At 43.6% G+C, this 20,481-nt stretch overlaps 1 protein-coding gene across 19 annotated transcripts in view; it reads left to right on the forward strand.

The window, feature by feature from the left end:
- kif1aa (kinesin family member 1Aa) overlaps window positions 1-20,481 on the forward strand; it is a 70,863-nt gene that overhangs the window by 45,430 nt on the left and 4,952 nt on the right. For 2 of the 19 annotated variants that reach the window (XM_015976406.3, XM_015976408.3), the window contains 16 exons: window positions 4,154-4,272; window positions 4,387-4,472; window positions 6,324-6,453; window positions 6,641-6,794; window positions 7,916-8,006; window positions 8,083-8,201; window positions 8,289-8,344; window positions 10,384-10,492; window positions 10,608-10,674; window positions 11,081-11,165; window positions 11,253-11,358; window positions 16,309-16,332; window positions 17,220-17,334; window positions 17,411-17,544; window positions 17,633-17,694; window positions 19,566-19,711. In XM_015976406.3, coding sequence (XP_015831892.3) covers window positions 4,154-4,272; window positions 4,387-4,472; window positions 6,324-6,453; window positions 6,641-6,794; window positions 7,916-8,006; window positions 8,083-8,201; window positions 8,289-8,344; window positions 10,384-10,492; window positions 10,608-10,674; window positions 11,081-11,165; window positions 11,253-11,358; window positions 16,309-16,332; window positions 17,220-17,334; window positions 17,411-17,544; window positions 17,633-17,694; window positions 19,566-19,711 — 1,603 coding nt within the window. Of the gene's footprint in view, window positions 1-271; window positions 560-4,153; window positions 4,273-4,365; window positions 4,473-6,323; window positions 6,454-6,640; window positions 6,795-7,915; window positions 8,007-8,082; window positions 8,202-8,288; window positions 8,345-10,383; window positions 10,493-10,607; window positions 10,675-11,080; window positions 11,359-12,865; window positions 12,893-16,308; window positions 16,333-17,219; window positions 17,335-17,410; window positions 17,545-17,632; window positions 17,695-19,565; window positions 19,712-20,481 lie in introns of all 19 variants that reach the window. The other 17 variants (XM_070545871.1, XM_070545873.1, XM_015976407.3 and 14 more) reach the window with 14 other exon arrangements.

The raw sequence follows: 20,481 nt of genomic DNA on the forward strand, positions 1-20,481 counted from the left end.
GAGTCAACATCCAGTTCTCGGTCTGTTGAACTGAATTCTTGCTGCAGGACGTTTCTCTCCTACCTTTGACCTCAGCTGTAGCTGGCAAACATTTCCCATCTGTTACACCTGTCTCCATTAAAGGCCGTCTTCTCCATGTTTTGGACCAAAGGGAGGAGGGCTTTCTCGTGTGATCCAGTCCATCTATTTCTCTGCCGCCCCGTTTGTTGAAACAAATGTGTGCTCTGTTCTAACTGTACTAACCTAGCTCCCGTGTCTCTGGCTGCACCAGAAACCCCATTTTCAACACGTGCATGAGCGAGCGCATGAGTGACCCCACCCCATCCCCGACCCTTTCCACCTCTGAAATTACTGAGCTGGCTGACTCGCAGAGGGAGGGTCGAGGGGAGGAGGAGGAGTTGGAAGAGCTGGAAGACCTGGACGATGATATCTTTTTGGACGATCCGTGCTCGGAGCTCGGGGCAGAGGATGAGGATGATGAGGGAGAGCTCTGCCGAGGCTCCAGCGAAGGCCAGGATCCCTTTTACGACCGCTCTCCATTATTCAGTGTAGTGGGAAGGTTGGTGAGGTTTCAGGAGCATGCTGGTGGAGGAAACTAGCTCTTTCACACTGAGACGCGGGGTCTTTTTCTCTTGATAGAGATAAAAATTACAGAGAATCACACAATAATATGTGACATATGTTGTATTTTTGTTGTGTTGTAACCTCATGCGTTCTACTGATTGTTTCCTTTATTATTATTGTCAAGCTATGACATAAAAACGGCAGTTGTTATGGCCACATGGAGCTGACATTTCTTTTCAACTGTGACCGTTTCACCTGAAACTTGAAAATGGTCTTTACCTTCAGCTTTTTGTTGTTTGGGGTTAATTCATTTCCCTAAATGCTCATTAATGTTAACCATTTAAAGCCAAATGGGCTTGCTTTGAGTTTCTTACCTCTGTTGTCATTGTCACCTTCACCTTTAAGCCACAAGCATTCACAAATGTCCCCTGCACCGCTAAAATTGTTTTAATTTCTGAGAGGATGCTGGAAGAAATGTAGGATTGTATTTGGCCTTTTGAAGTCTGATGTTTCCAGGGTGGAATTATGTTATACCACACAGCTACACTTGAATTGTGTGTCGAATAAGCTAATGTCACTGTAGTTGTTTTTTTTTTTCTAATGGAGGGTCAAAATGATTCAAACCGGCTCAAATATAGGTTAGGTAAACTAACGTAAATAGTCTAGATTAGCCTTCCCTGTTAGCCAATCATCAATCTGGGATTGAAAACCAGGTTTTTACCTAGAAAAAAAAAACAAATCAAGTAATCTATCAATTCTGCCAAGAAGAGAGGTTGAATATCCAACAGGGGTCACAAAGAAACTTGGTCATGGACACAAAAACACAAAACAAGCTAGCTTTTAAAGTGGTCACTGAACTCTCCCATCGGCTGTCAACTCTAGGCCACGCCCCTCTGATATTGGAACCGGCATTGCCCGAGTAAACTAGATAGCGCTAAACACCATTTGCAGTTTTCTAGGTCCAAACATTTTTTGTTGCCCATGACTTCAAATGGTGTTTTTCTTTCTGGGACTCTGGTAGTTTTCTCTCAAGCAGCCGACTGTTTCTCACCTGATATCAGTGAGCGGAGAACCTCCCACACCTGTGGTGCTCTGTTGCAAAATACGCGAGTGCGTTATGAATGGAGGACCCTGGTAGCTTCGTTGAGACCGACTACCGGATGGTTCGGCCGTTGGTTTGGGACCGAGCCGTGGTATTGGTGGAGGTTTTTAGAATAATGAGAGAACCACTTTAAAGATTTTTTTATTTGTTTGTATTTTTGTCTACAACATATCCGTAGCTCATAAAAAAAAGGTTTAAGCTAGCTTGTTTTGTAAGTTAGCCTTTCCAGCTTTAAAGAGGAAGTCACCCCTTACAAGAAGCGTACTTCACTCCCACTTCATGTTTGAAAAATGCAACAAATGCTGTTGCCTAGCAGACCGAGAGGGTGGAGCCACTAACAAATACACACACTCACAACATTGTGACATCATAATGTACCAGTTTACATCATAGCATACCTCTTAGCCAATAGCGGTGGCAGATTTAAATTCAAATGCAGTGAAGAGTTTTTACCTGACAACGGCACAACACTGACAGTTTCAGGCAGAAAATTTTAATTTGAACTAAAATGCACTAAAGTGCAAAACTATTGACGACACGTGTCTGCAGCACGATTAGACATGCATTTATATAGTTTATCAGAAAAAAATTGTTGATTTGGGGGTCACATGTAACCAAGTATTAGAAGAGGGGTGTTTACATTTTGACTGCAGAGGAGAAAGAAAATGATTTTAAACCTGCGCACTTCAAAACAGCTGAAGTTGTATAATTATTCCTCCTGGATAATGGACATCTCAAGTCAATCATTAAAACCCCCAGACTATTACGACACCCATGATGAATGTGTCCGACTGCTTCTGTGTATCCTCTCAGTGAAAAGGTTCTCTTGTTATTATTATTTTTTCTATCTGTTAGATGTAGTAATCATACAGCCATGTCACCACGGGTGGATCTTCCACTTGTTCCCCCTGAATCTGAAAACACACTGATGCTAAAGGGCTGCTGGGAGCTCACGTCTCACATCTGCATCCGTCAATATGAACCCAAGCCAAATCCATGTGCTGACTCAACTCAAGGAGTATAGTGAAGTCTGATTTGCGTAACACAAGGACCCACGGTGGAATGTTCTCACCAAGCTGAACAAGTCTGACACATTTTAGAAATGATCCGTACGAGCTAGCAGACTGGCGCTAAAGGAAGACTCCAAGTCTCAAGATGAAAGAGCTGGTTTCTGCTGCAGCTGTCTCTTTTAGGCATGCCAGAGCACAAGTCTTGTCATTTTTACCCTTTTTTGTTGTCAGCTTTCACTTGAATACCTTTGATGGTAAAAACCAGTCCCCCGTTTTTGGACCACTTTGATCCAGGTGGTGCACTTTAATTTTTGATGTCATTCGTTGGTTTTTGGTGTAGCACACTGTCTATATCAAGCTGTTGGCACTTTTTTTTTTAAATTAAAGCTGAGCCATGTTCCATAAGATGATTTATGTTCCATTTGCTTTTCATTCCTTTGAGTCGAAAGTTGAAAGCATTTTATTTATCTTTTTTTTTACCTGAGCATGCCTGTTTTGCACCTCACCAATCTTGTCATAAACTTCTCCCTTTGAACACTCCCTCCGTTAATATCTTCCCCCTTCTGGCTCATGAGAGATGTGGTCTTTGACTGATTGAGCTTGTATTTTAGTTTGGGATGAGATACCGTAGTAAAGCCCAAAAAAGAGAAGCACTCTGACGCATACGAGTCACATCTAGCACTGCTGTGAAAAAGCATTCGTCCCCTTACAGATTACATCCAGTGGCGTCTCCAGATCTTTTAAAATGGGGTGGCCCAGGTGAGGCACAACTTTGTGCATGGGTGGCACCAATGGTTATGCTTTTTTTGTTTTACCCCCAAGCCTTTTGTGGACAATGAAAAGCCGATTTAAAGGTAAATTAGTGTGGTGGCACCTGGGGTGGCCAGTCAGATTCCAAGGGTGGCATGTGCCACCCCAGGCCACTCCCTGGACACGCCCCTGACTAAATCTGGTTCAGCTTTTATGTAACACTCAAATGTCAGGTTATTTTCACGTGACACTGAAGGGACGTGTTATGAAAAGCTAAGTAATTTAAAGTGCTCATCCTGTCTCTGTTAGATTAGAGGATTATTTACATGAGTTTTTATTTAGGTACATGAATTAAAAGGCTAACTCATTGAGTCTATAATGTGTCCTCCAGCTGTGTTTAGAGCTGGTTGCCAGTATTTTAATCTCATTTAAAGACTCACACCTTTACACACATGCTCCTCAGCCTCACCAAGGCTTCATCTGCATTATGAAAGAAAAAGGATGTCGCCCACTACTTTAAAGTTTCTTGACGTTACAAAGAAACATCCCCTATAAAGCAGTAGTAAAGGGCAGCCGTGGCCATCGCTAGAGCAGTCCCAGCTTCTGTTTGGTTGCTTTGCAGCTCTGTGTTCTTTTGTCCAGTCCTGTGAAGACGTGTCTAGCTGAAACGCTGTTTCTGGCTTGTTTCGTGTTTTATTGCTGCTCTTTCTCTCTGCTTGCTGTTCAGGGCTTTTGTTTACCTGAGTAACCTGCTGTACCCGGTTCCTCTGGTCCACCGCGTGGCCATAGTCAGCGAGAAGGGAGAGGTCAAGGGCTTCCTGCGGGTGGCTGTGCAGGCCATATCAGGTAAGGCTCACAGCCATCATATAAGCAGATCAAACAGTAAAATGCAGCTGAAAAGATGTGCTGGGTGGGACTTCTGGAGGGAGTGAGGTGAAGGTGCTTTATGTTTCCCTCCAGCTGACGAGGAGGCTCCCGACTACGGCTCAGGAGTGAGACAGTCAGGCACAGCTAAAATCTCATTTGAGGACCAGCAGTATGAGAAGGTAAAGAAGGATCTCATGAAAGTTAAAGGTATAGCGGAGGATTTATTATTTTTTTTCCCGGGTGGATCTTCTGAGTCATTGGTTCACATAACTCAATCATTTTGGTGAAGCTTTCATGTCGTACGTGCTCGTTCCTGGGTTAGTTTTCGCTACCTGCGCATTCTTTTTATGTGTAGAGAGATACGCCTTCATTCTTCGCTGTTCTCACCGGGTTCTTTTGAAAATGGCCGATAGGGGTTGCATGACTTAATTTTTTTTAAAGTCGACAGTCAAGTAATGAAAATCGAGTCGACTTCGACTAGTCATTGATGACGTCATACACCTGAAGCGGCACGGGGGGGGGGGTAGGTTCGCTGGAGTTTTTGACAATTAAAATTGCGCCCACATTTTCTAAGTTAACATCTCTTTTAACAACGGTAGTTCCTGCTTCAGCCCTCTCCCCCCTCCCCCGCGCAGCGGCCGCAAACTCACTGATGCGCCTGCAGCCTCTCGGAGTTCCTGCTGCTCTAAACATTAAAATAATTATTTCATTTTCTGTTCCTCACTTCTGATTACCTTCAATGGTGTTTGTTTGTTGCAACCAGCAGGTACAAAAACTAACTTGTTTTTATTTGACTATTTTTCTGTCCTGCCTGTTTATTATCTTCCTGCATCTCCTCTCAGTCCTAAAGAGAAACTGCGACCTGGGTTCATATATATTCACCTCATGAGTTACCTTTGAACTGCAGTTCTAAAAGATCTACCGACCGCTAAAACAGCGGAGTGCTCGCTGCTCGCCGGCCGACTACAACGGGACCGTTTTTGCTGCATAGTTCGTGCCGGAGCGGAGCGGAGATAGTGGAATCTTGGGGGTGCGTTACCGGAGGACAAAACAGGTGATGCGCCTCGCTCCGCAGCAGCGAAACGCATCAGGCAACAAACAACAGACAGAAAACATGAAAGGAAACGAGCCGACATGAACGATTGCGTGTTTAATTTGTTTTTGAGGTGGTGACACCTGATTTGGCGGTGCTCAGGACGCAGATGTCTGGAGCGCGTCAACGATCAGAGCTTTGCATGCGCAAACTGGTTAAGATTAGGATGGGGGTGAGGGGAAGGTAAAATTGCAAGAGGGAAAAGGTCACAGTTTGGTTAAATGTCCGTTTTACCGCCGGCGTCAGTACCGACGCTCTGGCACAGCGCGTTGCCTCCGCCTCCCGACACGCAGGGGCTATCACCTGCTGGAGGACTGCATCTTGTCAGTCATTATCACGTGACAGCAACTAGTCGATAACAGGCATAAAAAGTCACTACAGAGCCGTGAAGTCGACTAGTCGACTAGTTCATACAACCCCTAATGGCCGAGAGTCGCAAGTAAATAAGTGTCTTTAAAGTCTATGATGAGAAGAGAAAGGCCTGTGAAGTGAGAAATAAGATCAGTCTTTTCAACAATTGTGAGCACTGAAAGCGAAGGTTGGGCTCCCTACAGACGCCTCTGTTGCCAGATTTTTTTATTTTTTTTTGGTCGACAGGTAAGCTAAAGTTCAGCGTGCTATTTGGAGCAATTCATTCAGGATTGCTGCAACAAGAACTGGTCCAATGCCAGCCGCTACTTGTAAACGGATTTTTTTTCAAAACGTGTCATGCAGTGGAAGTAAAACATTTCTACAAACCTCTTTTAAACGTTCATTCTGTGTGTTTCGTCCAACTGCATTACTTGGTTCTTTTTTTAACACAGCAAAAGAGCAGTTTTTACCTTGTTTTTGCTGACATTTTGACTAAAACCGCAGTCTTCCTCAGAGCTTTGCCACTGTTGGTGGCGTCACTTTCTATAGACCTATTCACCGCTCTGTTGTGTGTTTGTGTTTGCAGTTCCAGTCTGAGTCCAGCTCTGTGGGACTGTCCTGCACTGGGATTTCCCAGGAGGAGCTTCGCTTTGTGGAGGGAGAAGGACAGAATGCAGAACTGGTTCCTTCAGCTGATGAAGTCAACAACAACACAGGTGTGGGCAATATGAACATACATGTGAATGGTGCTCTTACTCATGAGTGTCCTAAAATGTCAGTCAAGCGGCTGATGGATAGTCAGAGAAAAATATTCTTTCAATCAGATGCATCAAACCTGATCCACTCAACTCTGCGTCAGGTGTGCAAACATCAACCCGTGTTTGTCATTTTTGCTCCTCACAGCTGGTGCAGATGAGTTGGAGAGTCCACCAAAGGCTGGTCTGGAAGAGGCGAATCTGGAGCATCTGAAGATCGGTGACATGTTTACCTTCAGAGTGACTGTCCTGCAAGCCTCCAGCATCCCTGCACAATATACAGATATCTTCTGTCAGTTCAAGTAAGATTAGTGTGTGTGTGTGTGTGTGTGTGTGTGTGTGTGTGTGTGTGTGTGTGTGTGTGTGTGTGTGTGTGTGTGTGTGTGTGTGTGTGTGTGTGTGTGTGTGTGTGTGTGTGTGTGTGTGTGTGTGGCTTTACAGTCATCATATTGTCTAATAAAATAAGCATGGGGACCAACGCTTGATATGTTCAGCATACAGTGATCCCTCGCTACTCCGCGGTTCGTTTGTCGCGGATTCACGACTTCGCAGATTTTTTCTTTGGAGCCTTATTCAAGGGAAATCCGCAGATTCGCGGTATTTTTCACCGATTCGCGGTATTTTTCTATGCGAAATATCAAGAAATTCCAGTTTTTTTTTTCATCAGTTTCATCATAAAATGCACTTTTTGATAAAAAAAAAACAAGTAAAATTTTTTTTTCTTGAGTTTTACCCACAAAAAGAGAATGTGCTGTACTGTAAATATGGTGTCCCTACTTCGCGGATTTTCACCTATCGCGGCCAGGTCTGGAGCGCATCTACCGCGATAAACGAGGGATCACTGTATTTTATTTGTCACCCACCTGGTGGCTCAGGGGTCAGGGGATAACCCTGTAATCAGTGGGTTGCCAGTTTGAACCCATGTGTCAGTGGTTGTGTCCCTGGACAAGACACCTAACCCACCTTGCCTGCTGGTAGTGGTCGGTGGGACCGGTGGCCCCGGCTTACGGCAGCCTCGCCTCTGCCAGTGCGCCCCAATGCAGCTGTAGCTCATCACCACCAGCGTGTGAAGGGATGAATTATTGAAGTGTAAAGCACTGTGGAGACTCAGAATGATGCTGTACAAGTGCAGGTCATTTACTAACGATTTAGATCAATCCCATTCGAGGCTGCCACCACAGCTAACTGACATCAACAAGTGCAAAAAGGGCTGTAACTTAGTCAGTTTTAGACAAATTTTTATTTAAAAATGTCTTCAGTGAGAAATACCACTCATACGATACTCTGGATGCTGACGAACTGCTGGATAGATGTAATGCTCCTTTTTGTTTTTACTTGACCTAAACTGCAATGAGTCTTATCGGTTCTCAACAAAAGACAAATTTCCTGTGTAAAATACTTTGTCTTCTGTTTTGTGTTTTAGTTTCATCCACCGCCACGATGAGGCCTTCTCTACTGAACCTCTGAAGAACACCGGCCATGGTCCTCCTCTTGGCTTCTACCATGTGCAAAATGTAAGAGAGATAAACGAAAATCTTGGACCATCAAGTTGGTTTTAATACAAGAGCTCATCAAAGCCTTGTGCTACAGATTGCTGTTGAAGTTACCAAGTCCTTTGTGGACTACATCAAGACTCAGCCAATTGTCTTCGAGGTGTTTGGACACTACCTGAAACAGCCTTTTCTTCCTCTTTGCACAGACGTCATCAGGTGACATGTCTGATTAGTAAATCAACAGTTTACCACAAAAACTCAGGGAAGAGCATTGCTTTATTATGTCATTGTTTACATTTCCAGTCCACTCCGTCCCTGCAGAAGACCGTTTCCAAGAGTGATGCCTCTGTCCAAACCAGGTAACGAAGTCCTGTGTGGAGTAACTTCCTTCGTTTATGTTGCACTGTCGTTGCACCTTTTGCACGTTGTCATTTTGCTGCAAGTCATGTCATCGTAGCTTCATGTTGTTGGGTGTGAGCAGTGGACTCGGACGATTCATCGGATCGAGAGAAGTCCCTGGAGCTAATCCGATACCTGGTCCCCGATGTGTTCAATGGGATGTTTGTGGACTCGCTGTCAGGCCATGCTCTGTCTGCTGCCGGCATGGCCGCTTCCTTCCTGCTGGAAGCAAACGAGCGAGCTCCGCTGCCAGCTCCACCCGTGTCTATCTGTTCAGTTATCAAAGCTCAGAAACCTGGTTGGTTGTTCCTGTCAGATCCAAGAGAATCCTGCTGCTGGAAACTGTTTTATATCAAGTCTTTATGTCGCTGCTAGGAGAAACCTTAATCAGCCACATTTCACATTTATGAAAATACTGCTTGCCGATGAGATATTGGATATTTTCACTATTCCAAAAATGTAAAATTTAGTCTGCTTGTGCTCGGGAACAGATCAGAGAAAATGGCAAGTTGATGGAGGAAAAACTCTGTGATTTTGAGACTTCGAAAGTGAAGCCGGTTGATATAAAAGAGATTTCATGTCAGGATTCTGCAGCTGGATTGGCTCTCTGGTGCACTGTGTGGTGTTGACCTTCGTGGTGAATTCTCCTTGCAGCTCCTTCTTTGAGTTTCTCTCAATCTCATATTGCCTTGTTAACGCTGAAGTCCTTCAGAAAAGCACAAATTCACCAGATCGTTCAATTCTCTGTTTATATTACATCATTTTCTTTCCTTTGGAGTTTTATGGATGCAGATACTCCTAAATCATTTTCAGGGAGGGGTCCTGGAGTTGGGAGAGACTGTTTTTAATAGATTCTTCATTTGTACAGATTAGGCAGCATTCTTGTTAAAAGAAGATAGAGAAGCATGTCTGTGAAGGCTCTCAGTCATCCAGGTCATTGTAGTCGAAGGAGCTTTGAAAGAAAAGCGTCTGGACTTCTTTGAGTTGCTTGAAGACGTTTCACCTCTCATCCGAGAGGCTTCTTCAGTTCTAAGGTCAAATGGTGGAGTCCCAGATTTAAACCCAGTGGGAGTTTCCCCCCGAAGAGGGAACAAAAGACCCCCTGATGACCCCTGATGTGTTTATGTAGAAGATCGTCAGGGGGTCTTTTGTTCCCTCTTCGGGGGGAAACTCCCACTGGGTTTAAATCTGGGACTCCACCATTTGACCTTAGAACAGTGTTGCCAGATGTACGATAATTATCGTATTTGTACTATAATTTTGGGCTCTGTACGATGTACGATCAATAGTTTCAAAAATCCTCAAATTTACGATAATTTCACATTGCACCTAGTAACACCGTCTTTTGCTGTGGCTTTCCCAAGTCCATTACATAATTTTAAACTGTTCTGAAGTCAGATTTCACCTCAGTGCTAACAGGTTTATGCTGTTGTGTCTATTACAAAAACTGACTCTGGATCTGTACAATAAATAGCCCAATCACATCGATAGGGCCTACTCTCGCGAGAAACTGTAAGGTTATATAATGTTGCACGTTTATGGGCATTATATTACTGGTTTTAAAGATGTTTATTTAAACAGGGCAATATAAAACACCTTCTTTGTTATATTATATTGGAGTGAGAAGTCGTTTATAGAACGTTATTATCAAATTTATAATGTACGATAATTTGTACTGAAAAACGAGAATTTAGGCCTCTCTGTACGATATTGTGGGATTTTGGATCTGGCAACACTGCCTTAGAACTGAAGAAGCCTCTCGGATGAGAGGTGAAACGTCTTCAAGCAACTCAAAGAAGTCCAGACGCTTTTCTTTCAAGATTGAGAAGCAGCTCAATCTGCAGCGCTGTGTCTCATCTGTTGGTGCGTCACTGATTTCCTTCCCGGCTTCCTTTCTCTCTCCTCACTGTACAGTAGCTAGACCCGTTTTCTCTCCACCTGTGTGCTCTTACCTTGTGTCTTCCTGTATAACTTGTTTCTAAAATCCTTTTCACCCCAGTGCCTGCCACCAAGCTGACCACGCTGGCCCGCCCGCAGGCAGGACCATGCCACTGCAAATACGACCTAATGGTGTTCTTTGAGATCTGCGAGCTGGAGGCCAATGGAGAGTGAGCGTTCGATGTCAACTCACCTGTTGATTAAATGTTACCCTGTAGAAAAAAATGTTTTTACCTTGATTTGGTGCACCTGTTGGTAATGGTTGCATCCACCATTTAATCCTAGCTACATTCCTGCTGTGGTGGACCACAGAGGAGGCGTGCCATGCCACGGCACATTCTTACTGCACCAGGTTAGTCTGGATTTCTCGAGTGTTTGTGTGTATTTGTCAGCAAAATACACACTTGAAAACCTGGAGGGATATTTTTAATTAATATTTTTATTAATGTTTTACAACACACACACACACATGATTTCTAACAAAAGCAATAACCTTCATCCTTACGTCTAATTCCATGCTGTCGTTCTTTTTAAAACACAGAAACAGTTTTGTTTACCTGTTTTGTCACACACGGGGCCGCGCAGAAACAGTTTTGTTTACCTGTGTTGTCACACACGGGGCCGCCGCGGCCCCGTGTGCGACAACACAGGTAAACAAAACTGTTTCTGCGTTTTAAAAAGAACGACAGCATGGAATTAGAACCACGACACAGCAAGAACACACCTAAGATGTTCATCCTTGCGTGTTTTCACTTCAGGGCCTTCAGAGAAGAATTGCTGTCACTATTGTTCATGAATCTGGGGGCGACATTGAATGGAACGACATCCGTGAGCTTGTCGTGGGTATGTGTAGATTTCACGCTTCCCAACCGAAAGTAAACGTTTTATTAAAAATCTTAGAGAGCTTATCTAACTGTGTGCTTGCCCCAGGCCGTCTGCGTAACACTCCTGAATCTGACGAGAACATCGTCGACCCCAATATTCTCTCGTTAAACATCTTATCTGCGGGATATATCAGGCCCCTGCAGGAGGACAGGTGAGTGTCGGGCGTCGTAGCGTTTTTATTCTGACGTTACATGCAGCAGTAGCTTGGCTGAGCTGTTGATTGTTATGGCCTTTTGTCAATAAATAGTGAATCTTCTCTGTTAAAGTTGAGGTAAATGCACGGCATGTTGTTAAAACCAGCATGGCTCAAGACACCTCATCAGGTTCCTTTAAGCTCTCTGTAACTGTGTCTTCATGAGTGTGTTATTTTTTAACAGCAGGAGGTCTAATCCAGACTGACAGACTCCATTATAAATAAAACTTATTTTCAGTTTAGGAAATAATTTCAGTACCGACCGAGCACCGATTCACGTCATTTGAAACGGTGCCTCGTTTCGGTACCCGTCCTTCACAACGAGAACTTGCCTAGACAGCTGCGCATGCGCAAGAGCGTTATGGCTGCGAGCCAGTTGTAAACAGAGCAGCATGGTAGAAAGAACGCACGCTAACGCTTGGGTCCACTTCACTAAATGTGATGGGTAACTGGGTGATGATGAAACCAGCGACAACGATCTAAGTGAGACATCCTCATCTTAATCTGCTCCGGTAGGTAAATAATCAATTTCCCTCTGGGATTAATAAAGTATTTTTGAATTGAATAAAATGTAAGATGACGTTAGCTCGATTTGTTAGCTTCCGTTTCGCTAATGGTGCGTTCGCTTTCTCCTCGGAACTCCGAAATTCCGACTAGAAGAACATGAACGCGCTCTAAAGTTTGGCTTCACTTTACTAAATGCGACGGGTGATTGGGTGAAGATGAAACCAGTGACAACGATCTAAGTGTGAGGCATCATCGTTTTAATCTGCTCCAGCAGCTAAATAAACTGTTTAAGATAACGTTAGCTTGATATGTTAGCTTCCATTGCCACCATTGTTATCATTTAATGGTGCGTTCGCTTTCTCCTCGGAAATTCTGACTTCCCAGTAGGAAAACTCAAATGAAAAAGGACGGCAAAAGGAATGAAGATACACAGTAAATTTAGTTCACAGTAAAGATGTTTGCTTCAGTTTAATTATCAGCTTATAAAACTACAAGGACGATGTTAAAATACAAACAGTTGTATGTTATTTGTCGTGATATTTATCAAATATGGTTATAAATTGAGAAAAATATATATTTAATTATAAAAGAGAATTAAAATATTAAACACTCAAAAGTATCGAAAATTGGTACCGTTAAGTACCGGTATCGATTCCTAGGTACCGGGAATTGGTACCGGATCGATTCAAATGTCAAAGGTACCCATCCCTAATTTACACGGAATAAAATGAACATTTTAGTTTTTGCTCCCATATCTCATGAGCTGAACTCAAAGATCTGAAACATTTTCTGTTTACACAAAAGACTTGATACCTTCAAATATTGTTCAGAAAACCGTCTAAATCCTGGTTTATGTCTTGCTGAAACTAACATTAATGTATTTATGAATGCTAACATTTCTTCCCACAGTTCACTAACAGAATGTTGTTCTTTTGCATTTATTATTTTTGCTCTGCAGACAGTTTCTTGATTCGGACATGCCTAGGTACATTCATTTGCCTCCATTTCTGTAATCTTTAGTTATACACGCACCTCGACCTCCTGACCTTCTGAACTCCCCGTCATCCCTATAGTCAGCCTTCTGTGATTTGGTCTCCTCCTCACCCACTCTGTCATGACTTTCAGCCATTCATCTGTATATATTTCCCCTTTCTTCTTCATGAGAAGTGAGGGTTGTGCATGTCCTGGGGTCTCTTGTTGTGCTGGGTGTGTGTTTGGCTGTTAGCAGGCTGATGTTGATGATAGACAGGGTCTGCATGGCTCTGCTTTGCTTCCCTTTCTTTGGCTGGTCTCTGCTAGAGGAGTCAAACGCTGGAGTTTTTACTTTTGCAGTGGCTGCACGAGTCTTCTGACAGTGGTTTTAGGGAAGTGTTCAGCCATGTTAGGGTTGAATCTTTGGACATGAACTGGACTTTAAAAAATGCTGAAGGCACCTGTGAGGTCTTCCATCTGTTTTATTGCTTATTTATATGCTAATCACATTTAATATCATGCAGTTGTTACTAAGGTGAACCACTCTTGATGCATTATTTAAATTTGCCAGCAGGGGGCGATATAAATCTACTTTTAAACAGATGGGCGGGGAAATGATTTTGTGTTTTTATTCCACAAAACACACACCATGTGACTATTTTTCCTTTCCTTTTACTTGTGACCTTTTTAGTGAGGTATTATTTTTAATTCATAAAAGTAATTTAGTTGAAAGTCAAGTATTTCCCACCCCAGCTACAGGAAATTGCTAGGAACATCCATCAGTCCCTGTTAACGTAACAAGGATCACACCACCAACAATACCCACTTTGGCAAGATGTTTAAATACAGCTATTAAAATATAATCCACTGAACCATTACCTCACCGGTAGCACTTTATCCCAGAATGTTGTGAATATTTTTAAATCTTTCTCGTACCTCGGTGAAACTCTGCCAAGCACTAGAAACAAATGGTTCTTCACATGTGCTGCCAGTAGCATGACTTCAGCGCTGGCTCCTACAGCTTTAGGAGCTAGTAAAACTCAGAGAGGCGCTCAACTGAGCGGTGCAGAGAGGAAATTGCTTCGTTGTAGTGTAAGCGAACAACTTTCTGCTGTTTGGAAGTAGTATGCGAAGCGTGTAACTCTGGCTAATTACTTGTGAGAGAAAGAGTGTCTCTGCTCTCAGCCACCTCTAAATTACAACATGCACTACCGGGTTGCTGTTGCTCCAGCACAGTGTGTTTGCTGTCTTCTGGTCGACGCATTGATCACTTTGCAACAAGGTTATCTCAGTCCAGCAGCAGTGGGCTGAACATATGAACCTCATGAAGAGCCCATTCAGCCTGCTTTTAACGGCCCGCAGAAACACTGGTCTTCTCTTGCAGGTCTTACTCGGATAATTGTTTTTTAGATTTAAGGCGGTCCCAGAATACTCGCAGCTTTTAGTGTGTGATTATTTTCCCTCGAGGGGCATGAAAATGTTTGTGTACATTTATGTATGGAGGAGAAATTCACGAGTGCATCAGAAAGAGACATTTTTTAGGACTGTACAGTCACGGCCCAACGTTCTGAGAGTTCACTAAGTTTGCTGCTTTTGTGTTTTTAGATATTTTTTTCAGACGTTTCTGATTCCTGAAGTAAAAGCTTCCATCCATTCATTTTCTTCCACTTATCCGGGGTCGGGTCGCGGGGGCAGCAGCCTAAGTCGAGACGCCCAGACTTCCCTCTCCCCAGCCACCTGGGCCGGCTCCGCCGGGGGAATCCCAAGGCGTTCCCCGGCCAGGCGAGAGACAGTCCCTCCAGCGTGTCCTGGGTCCTCCTTTAGGTCTCCTCCCGGTTGGACGTGCCCAGAAAACCACCAGGGAGGCGTCCAGGAGGTATCCTAATCAGATGCCTGAGCCACCTCAACTGGCTCCTCTCGATGTGGAGGAGCAGCAAATCTACTCCGAGCCCCTCCCGGATGACCGATCATCTCACCCTGTCTCTCGGGGAGAGCCCAGACACCCCGTGAAAAAAATTCATTTCAGGCGCTTGTGTTCGTAATCTCGTTCTTTCGGTCACTACCCTAAGTTCGTGATCATGGGTGAGGATTGGAACGTAGATTGATCAATAAATCGAGAGCTTCGCCTTCTGGCTCAGTTCTCTCTTCACCACGACAGACCGGTACAACACTCGCATCACTGCAGATGCAGCACCAAACGACCCCGAGATACTTAAACCCCTCCACTTGAGGCAGGACCCCATCCCTGACCTGGAGAAGGCATTCCGCCCTTTTTTGACTTGAAACCATGTTGTTTTATTGACTATTGTTTGTTTTTTTTTCATGTAAATATTTGAAATGTTAGTGATGGTCCTATTTCTAGGTACTCAATAGGCGGCCCACGGGCCCACACTGACATTTTGTCAACTTCTGGTCCAAATTATGACTGACGGCAACTCACTCTTCATAATCAATGCTTGGATTTCTTATGGAAATTTTTGGGTTTTATTTGTTCACCTGCTTTTTGAGGACTAACCATAAGTTCTCTATGGCATTAAGATCTACGATAGTTTACTGGACATGAAGCCAAAATGCTAACGTTTCATTTCTTGAGCCAGTTAGCTCTGACTTTAGCCTAATAATGGCTCTGTGATCCATCGTGCTGGAAAAGGTCTTGTGCATGCTAAACTGTTGGATTAGTTCCTCTTGGAGGACGTTTAGGTACCATTCTTTATTCATGTCTGTTTGTGGAAGGCTAAACTGTGAGTGAGTCCATTCCTTTGCCTGAGAAGCAACTCCACACTCAGGATCTCAGGTCTCATGCTGCCTTATTGTCAGTGGGACACAGGAATGATGATGACGCTCACCTTTTCTTCTCCAGACAATCACTAGAAAGGACTTTTCCTCAGCAGTCCAATCCCTGGACCTTCATCAGAATATCATTCAGTCTCTGATGTTTTTCATGAAGACAAGCTGCTTCTTCTTGACACCAGAATACGCTCCAAAGTCTTCTTGCTGTGCTTCAGATGCACTCACACCTGACTGCTGCCATTCGTGAGCAAGCAAGAAGAGGGTCCTGTTGTTGCTGGACATTCTTGGACATCATGAAGCCTTCTTCACAAATGCAGCGGAAATGTGATTATTGGGAGGTCATTTTAACGGCAACGGGGGTATTTGAATTAATCACTCAACCTCAGAAGGTTCTGTAAGCCTGAGGCAGCACACCTTGTGACGACTGATGCGGGTGTCATTCTGTGCCGATGTTCTCGGTGGCACTCGTGATGACGGATCAGGATTCGGTTGAGCCTTGCGGAGCAGAGCATTGTTTATATTATGAGATATTGTATTTAATAGTGAAGAAGACAAACACCATCCCAGCCACACAAGTGGACGGTCATTCTTCCTGACTCTCACATTCTGTTCTCTTTGCTGATTTCTTCTTTCACACAGAATCTCCCCAGGAGTTGACCATAGGTATTTCACTGCCCTGTCCCTCATTTTCTCTGGCCTTCTACCATACCTCACCTCCTGTCTTTGTACTGACGTCCATCTCTGCTCTCATCTGCTTTTATGTAATGTCATGTGCAAAGAAGAATATCATCTCAGCCTGTTGCATGCAGAACAAATGTCAGGTTGTTTATACTTAAAATCATGCGTACACCGTTAAATATTCTACTGTACCTTTAGCAATTTACTTATGGTTGCAAATAGGGATGTAAGAAAATATCGATATGGCAATATATCGTGATATTTATTCCAGCAATATTATATCGATATTCAAAAGCTGTGTATCGGAAATATCGATATGGCAATATATCGTTATTTTTTTCCTGCGATTATTACATCGATATTCAAAAGCTGTGTATCTAATTTTTGAAAGAATTTACATGCAAACATTTGTGTATTTTCTTTTCGTTTTGTGCAATCCAGTCGCCACCCGCTAGGTGGCAGCAGTGTGCAACGGGTTTTGTTTACACCACTGAAATGTAAATCCCTCCATCACGGGTCAGATACCTCAAGTTAAACATGTTGCGTATCAATTTGGACTGTTTATTGAACATTCTTACAATAAATTCAGTAAAAAAATAGCTTGTAACGTCTGACTGAATGTATTGCAACATATCGTGATATATCGTATCGTCTCCCCTGTATCGTGATATGTATCGTATCGCCAGAATTTCAACAATACACATCCCTGGTTGCAAATCACATTAGTCCTCAACACATACTTTTTTATTACCTTCTTTTATTGAAGAAATATCATTTTAGTTTATAGGTAGCATGGATTTGTTGGCTACTTTTTGTGTGTGTGTCTGACTGCCGACGCTGTCCTTGACTTCCTGTCTCTTGAACCGTCTCAGGACTTTTTATCGGTTTGAGGCGGCATGGGACAGCTCGATGCACAACTCCCTGCTACTGAACCGAGTCACTCCAAACGGGGAGAAGATCTACATGACCCTCTCGGCCTACTTGGAGGTACAGAACAGTCAGAAATAACTCGAGCTGTGTCCGTTCGTGTTGCTCTAGAGAAAGAATGTTTTATCAACTGCAGATGGAGAACTGCGTGCAGCCTGCTGTCATAACCAAAGACGTCTGCATGGTGTTTTATTCCCGAGACACAAAGCTCTCAGCTTCTCGTTCAATTCGCAACCTTTTTGGCACAGGAAGCCTGAGAGCTGCAGATGGGTGAGTATAGAAAGAGCTCTTATAAAAAAAAATATGGGAAGTTGTAAAAAAGTCACTCATTATTTGTTCACTCATTTTTTTCTCAAAGAAATCGCATCACTGGAGTTTACGAGGTCAGCCTGTGTCACCAGGCAGACGCGGCGAGCCCAGGTACGAGCTGAGAGCAGTGCTCACCCTCAGAATTGTAGGTGTGGGTGGAAGTGACATTTTTACAAAAATAAGCCTTTATTTCAGTTATTTATAAGTTGTTTGCAGTGTCTGTTTGCAAAGAGTTACTGTTACCTGCTATCAGCAGCAACAATTAGCTTATTAGCCTCATTAGCAATGCACTCTTGAAAATAGCGCTATGCACACACGACCTGCTATCACTTTAGTGAATGAGTCCTAACTACTAACACATTAAATTCAAGCTCAGTCTGTAAAAAGTACTGAATCTGAGCTGTCTTCTTTCAGCTGTGGCAACAATCCTGAATTAGATCATCAAAAGTGATTCAGTTGTGGATCAATCTACAATAATTAAGATAAGATTCTAATCAGTACAGGCAACACCTTAAAAACACCTTTAAAAACTGAATCCTTCCAGCCGCATAACGCTACTGACTGAGTCGACTATTTGAATATGGGACAAGTTAATGTTTATATTTGTTCCTTCTGCCCGATGGCACTCTAAAGCTCGGTTTATGCTTGACGCATTCACTTTCCGCGCGGTGATGCGGCTCGCGGATGGAACGCGCTTCACAACTCGCAGTGTTTATGGTTCGTGCGGCTCGTCTCTGCGGTGAGCCAATATTCTCCCAAACTGTAGGGGGCAGCATGGAGCTCTACGGCATACATCCAACACTACACCATAGTAGAAGTAGAAATTACTGTTTACAACATGGCATTCCAGCATTTTTAACGGCGTCCTCGTCTTTTCCGACAGTGCGAGCTATTTCTCTCCAAGAATTATTAACAACATGTTGATCACGGTGATCTCTGAGAGCTGAATCATACAAATGTCTGTATTTACGAACCTCTGCCATACTAGTTCTTGCCGGTCCGCCATGTTTTTCCGCGTCCGACCGTCCGCGTGGTTAGAAAATTTCCTAGGTGTGGAGTGTGGAAATTTTGGGCCGTGCGGAGGCGCGGTGGAGGGGCGTGGTTGTTAAAATGACGCAACTTTTCCGCGCAGAGCGTGAGAACCTCGCGGACGCGTCAAGCATAAACCAACCTTAAAGCGCCTGCCTGATGGGCGATGCTGGTACTCTCCATGCAAAACATGAGAGGGCTCTGCAGTTATTGCGCTTGCTAGTCTTCGGGTTTGTGAGGACTAACCACTGAAAACGGGACTCTCCACTGACTGTCTCTCTCCAAAGTCTTAGTATTCTTGACTTGCACTGGACATTATGGCTACGCAGCCAAACCGGACTTCCATGCTGCAGGATGCTCAGTGTAGTAGCACTGAAACATCTCTGAAGAATCCTGTTGACACCAAAAGTCTCCTTAGAAAATAGATCCTAAACTGGACTTTTTTACAGATGTAGTCCACATGGTGAGACCATGAGAGTGCAGAGTCCACATGTATGCCCAAGTACTTGAAGGATGAGGAGTGCTTTACTGGTGTGTAGACCCAAAGAAGACCTCTTCTGTTTTTGTTGGGTTTAATGTGAGTGAGTTAATTTCACACCACTGCTAACCTTTGTCGCATTGGCAGAGAAGATGTCTGGTACTCCCCCCCCCCCCCCCCCTCTGTCAGCAGCCCCACCAGAGCTGTATTAGAGTATTTAATGAGGCAGTGGCCAGGTGCGTTGATAGTACAGTCGCTAGTGTAGATAGAGAACAGCAGAGGTGAACGCACGCATCCCTGAGAGACCCCACTGATGATTGTGACTAGTTATTCTGAAGGTTTCATTAGATTGTCTGGTGGTTCATAAGATATTCAGAAAATAAACACATGAAAACATGCACCGACACAGGCAGACTACTAATAAGTATTTAGTTGTTATGATAATGAATAAATGAAAGCTTCTGTCCTGCACCAGGTATGCAGCGGAGACGCCGGCGGGTGCTGGACACCTCTGTGGCCTATGTTCGTGGAGAGGAGAACCTGGCTGGATGGAGGCCACGCAGTGACAGCCTGATTCTGGAGCACCAATGGGAACTGGAGAAACTCAGTCTTCTCCGAGATGTGAGTTCGATACTACTGAAACTAATCCTAGCAAATGCTATGCTACACATAACTTTTGCAGTGAGTGCAAGACAGAAAAATAACTGACAGTCAGCTCAATGTTCTACACAAATAAACATATGTACAGTGGTGATTGCTTAAGGTGTATTTACAAGAAAAAGGTAAATAAAATAAACATGCAGACAAAGTAATCATCCCACTGTTTTGTGACATTTACTGGGGTTGGTAATATACCTCTCTCAAAAGTCATTTTTATAGTAATTAGTGTAAACCCCATAGAGCAGTTTAAATGTGAACAAAAACTCGATTCAGTTTATTTATATATCACCAAATCACGACAAGAGTCGTCTCAAGGCACTTTACATTGTAAATATTCCAATTGAACTTCCAATGGAGTTCAGTTAATTATGCCATTTAGTTACTTGTGTCAGACTTTACAGCATTCCCCATACTAAGCAAGCATGTAGTGACAGTGGAGAGGAAAACATACTTATAAAGGGATACTCTGCAACTTTTTAATGTTTTAAAATCATTTTCTTGAGTCAGTATGAGTGCCGGTCTGGTCTGTTTGAACTTAGAAAAAAATGAGCTGACATACTCGGCGCTGCAGTCTGGTTCCAGCATTTCCCTGCGTGCTTTACATGAACACAGCTGATGTGTTTGATTTACTCATGAAGCACTCCTCTAGACACAGGAACACTGGGAGATGTTTCAGCTGTGAGATTAAGGTGTGCTAAAAGCAAAACTGCCTAGTCTCCATTTAACAGGAA

The sequence above is a fragment of the Nothobranchius furzeri genome, chromosome 16 (genome assembly GCF_043380555.1).
Source record: "Nothobranchius furzeri strain GRZ-AD chromosome 16, NfurGRZ-RIMD1, whole genome shotgun sequence".
NCBI classification, from domain to species: Eukaryota; Metazoa; Chordata; class Actinopteri; order Cyprinodontiformes; family Nothobranchiidae; genus Nothobranchius; species Nothobranchius furzeri.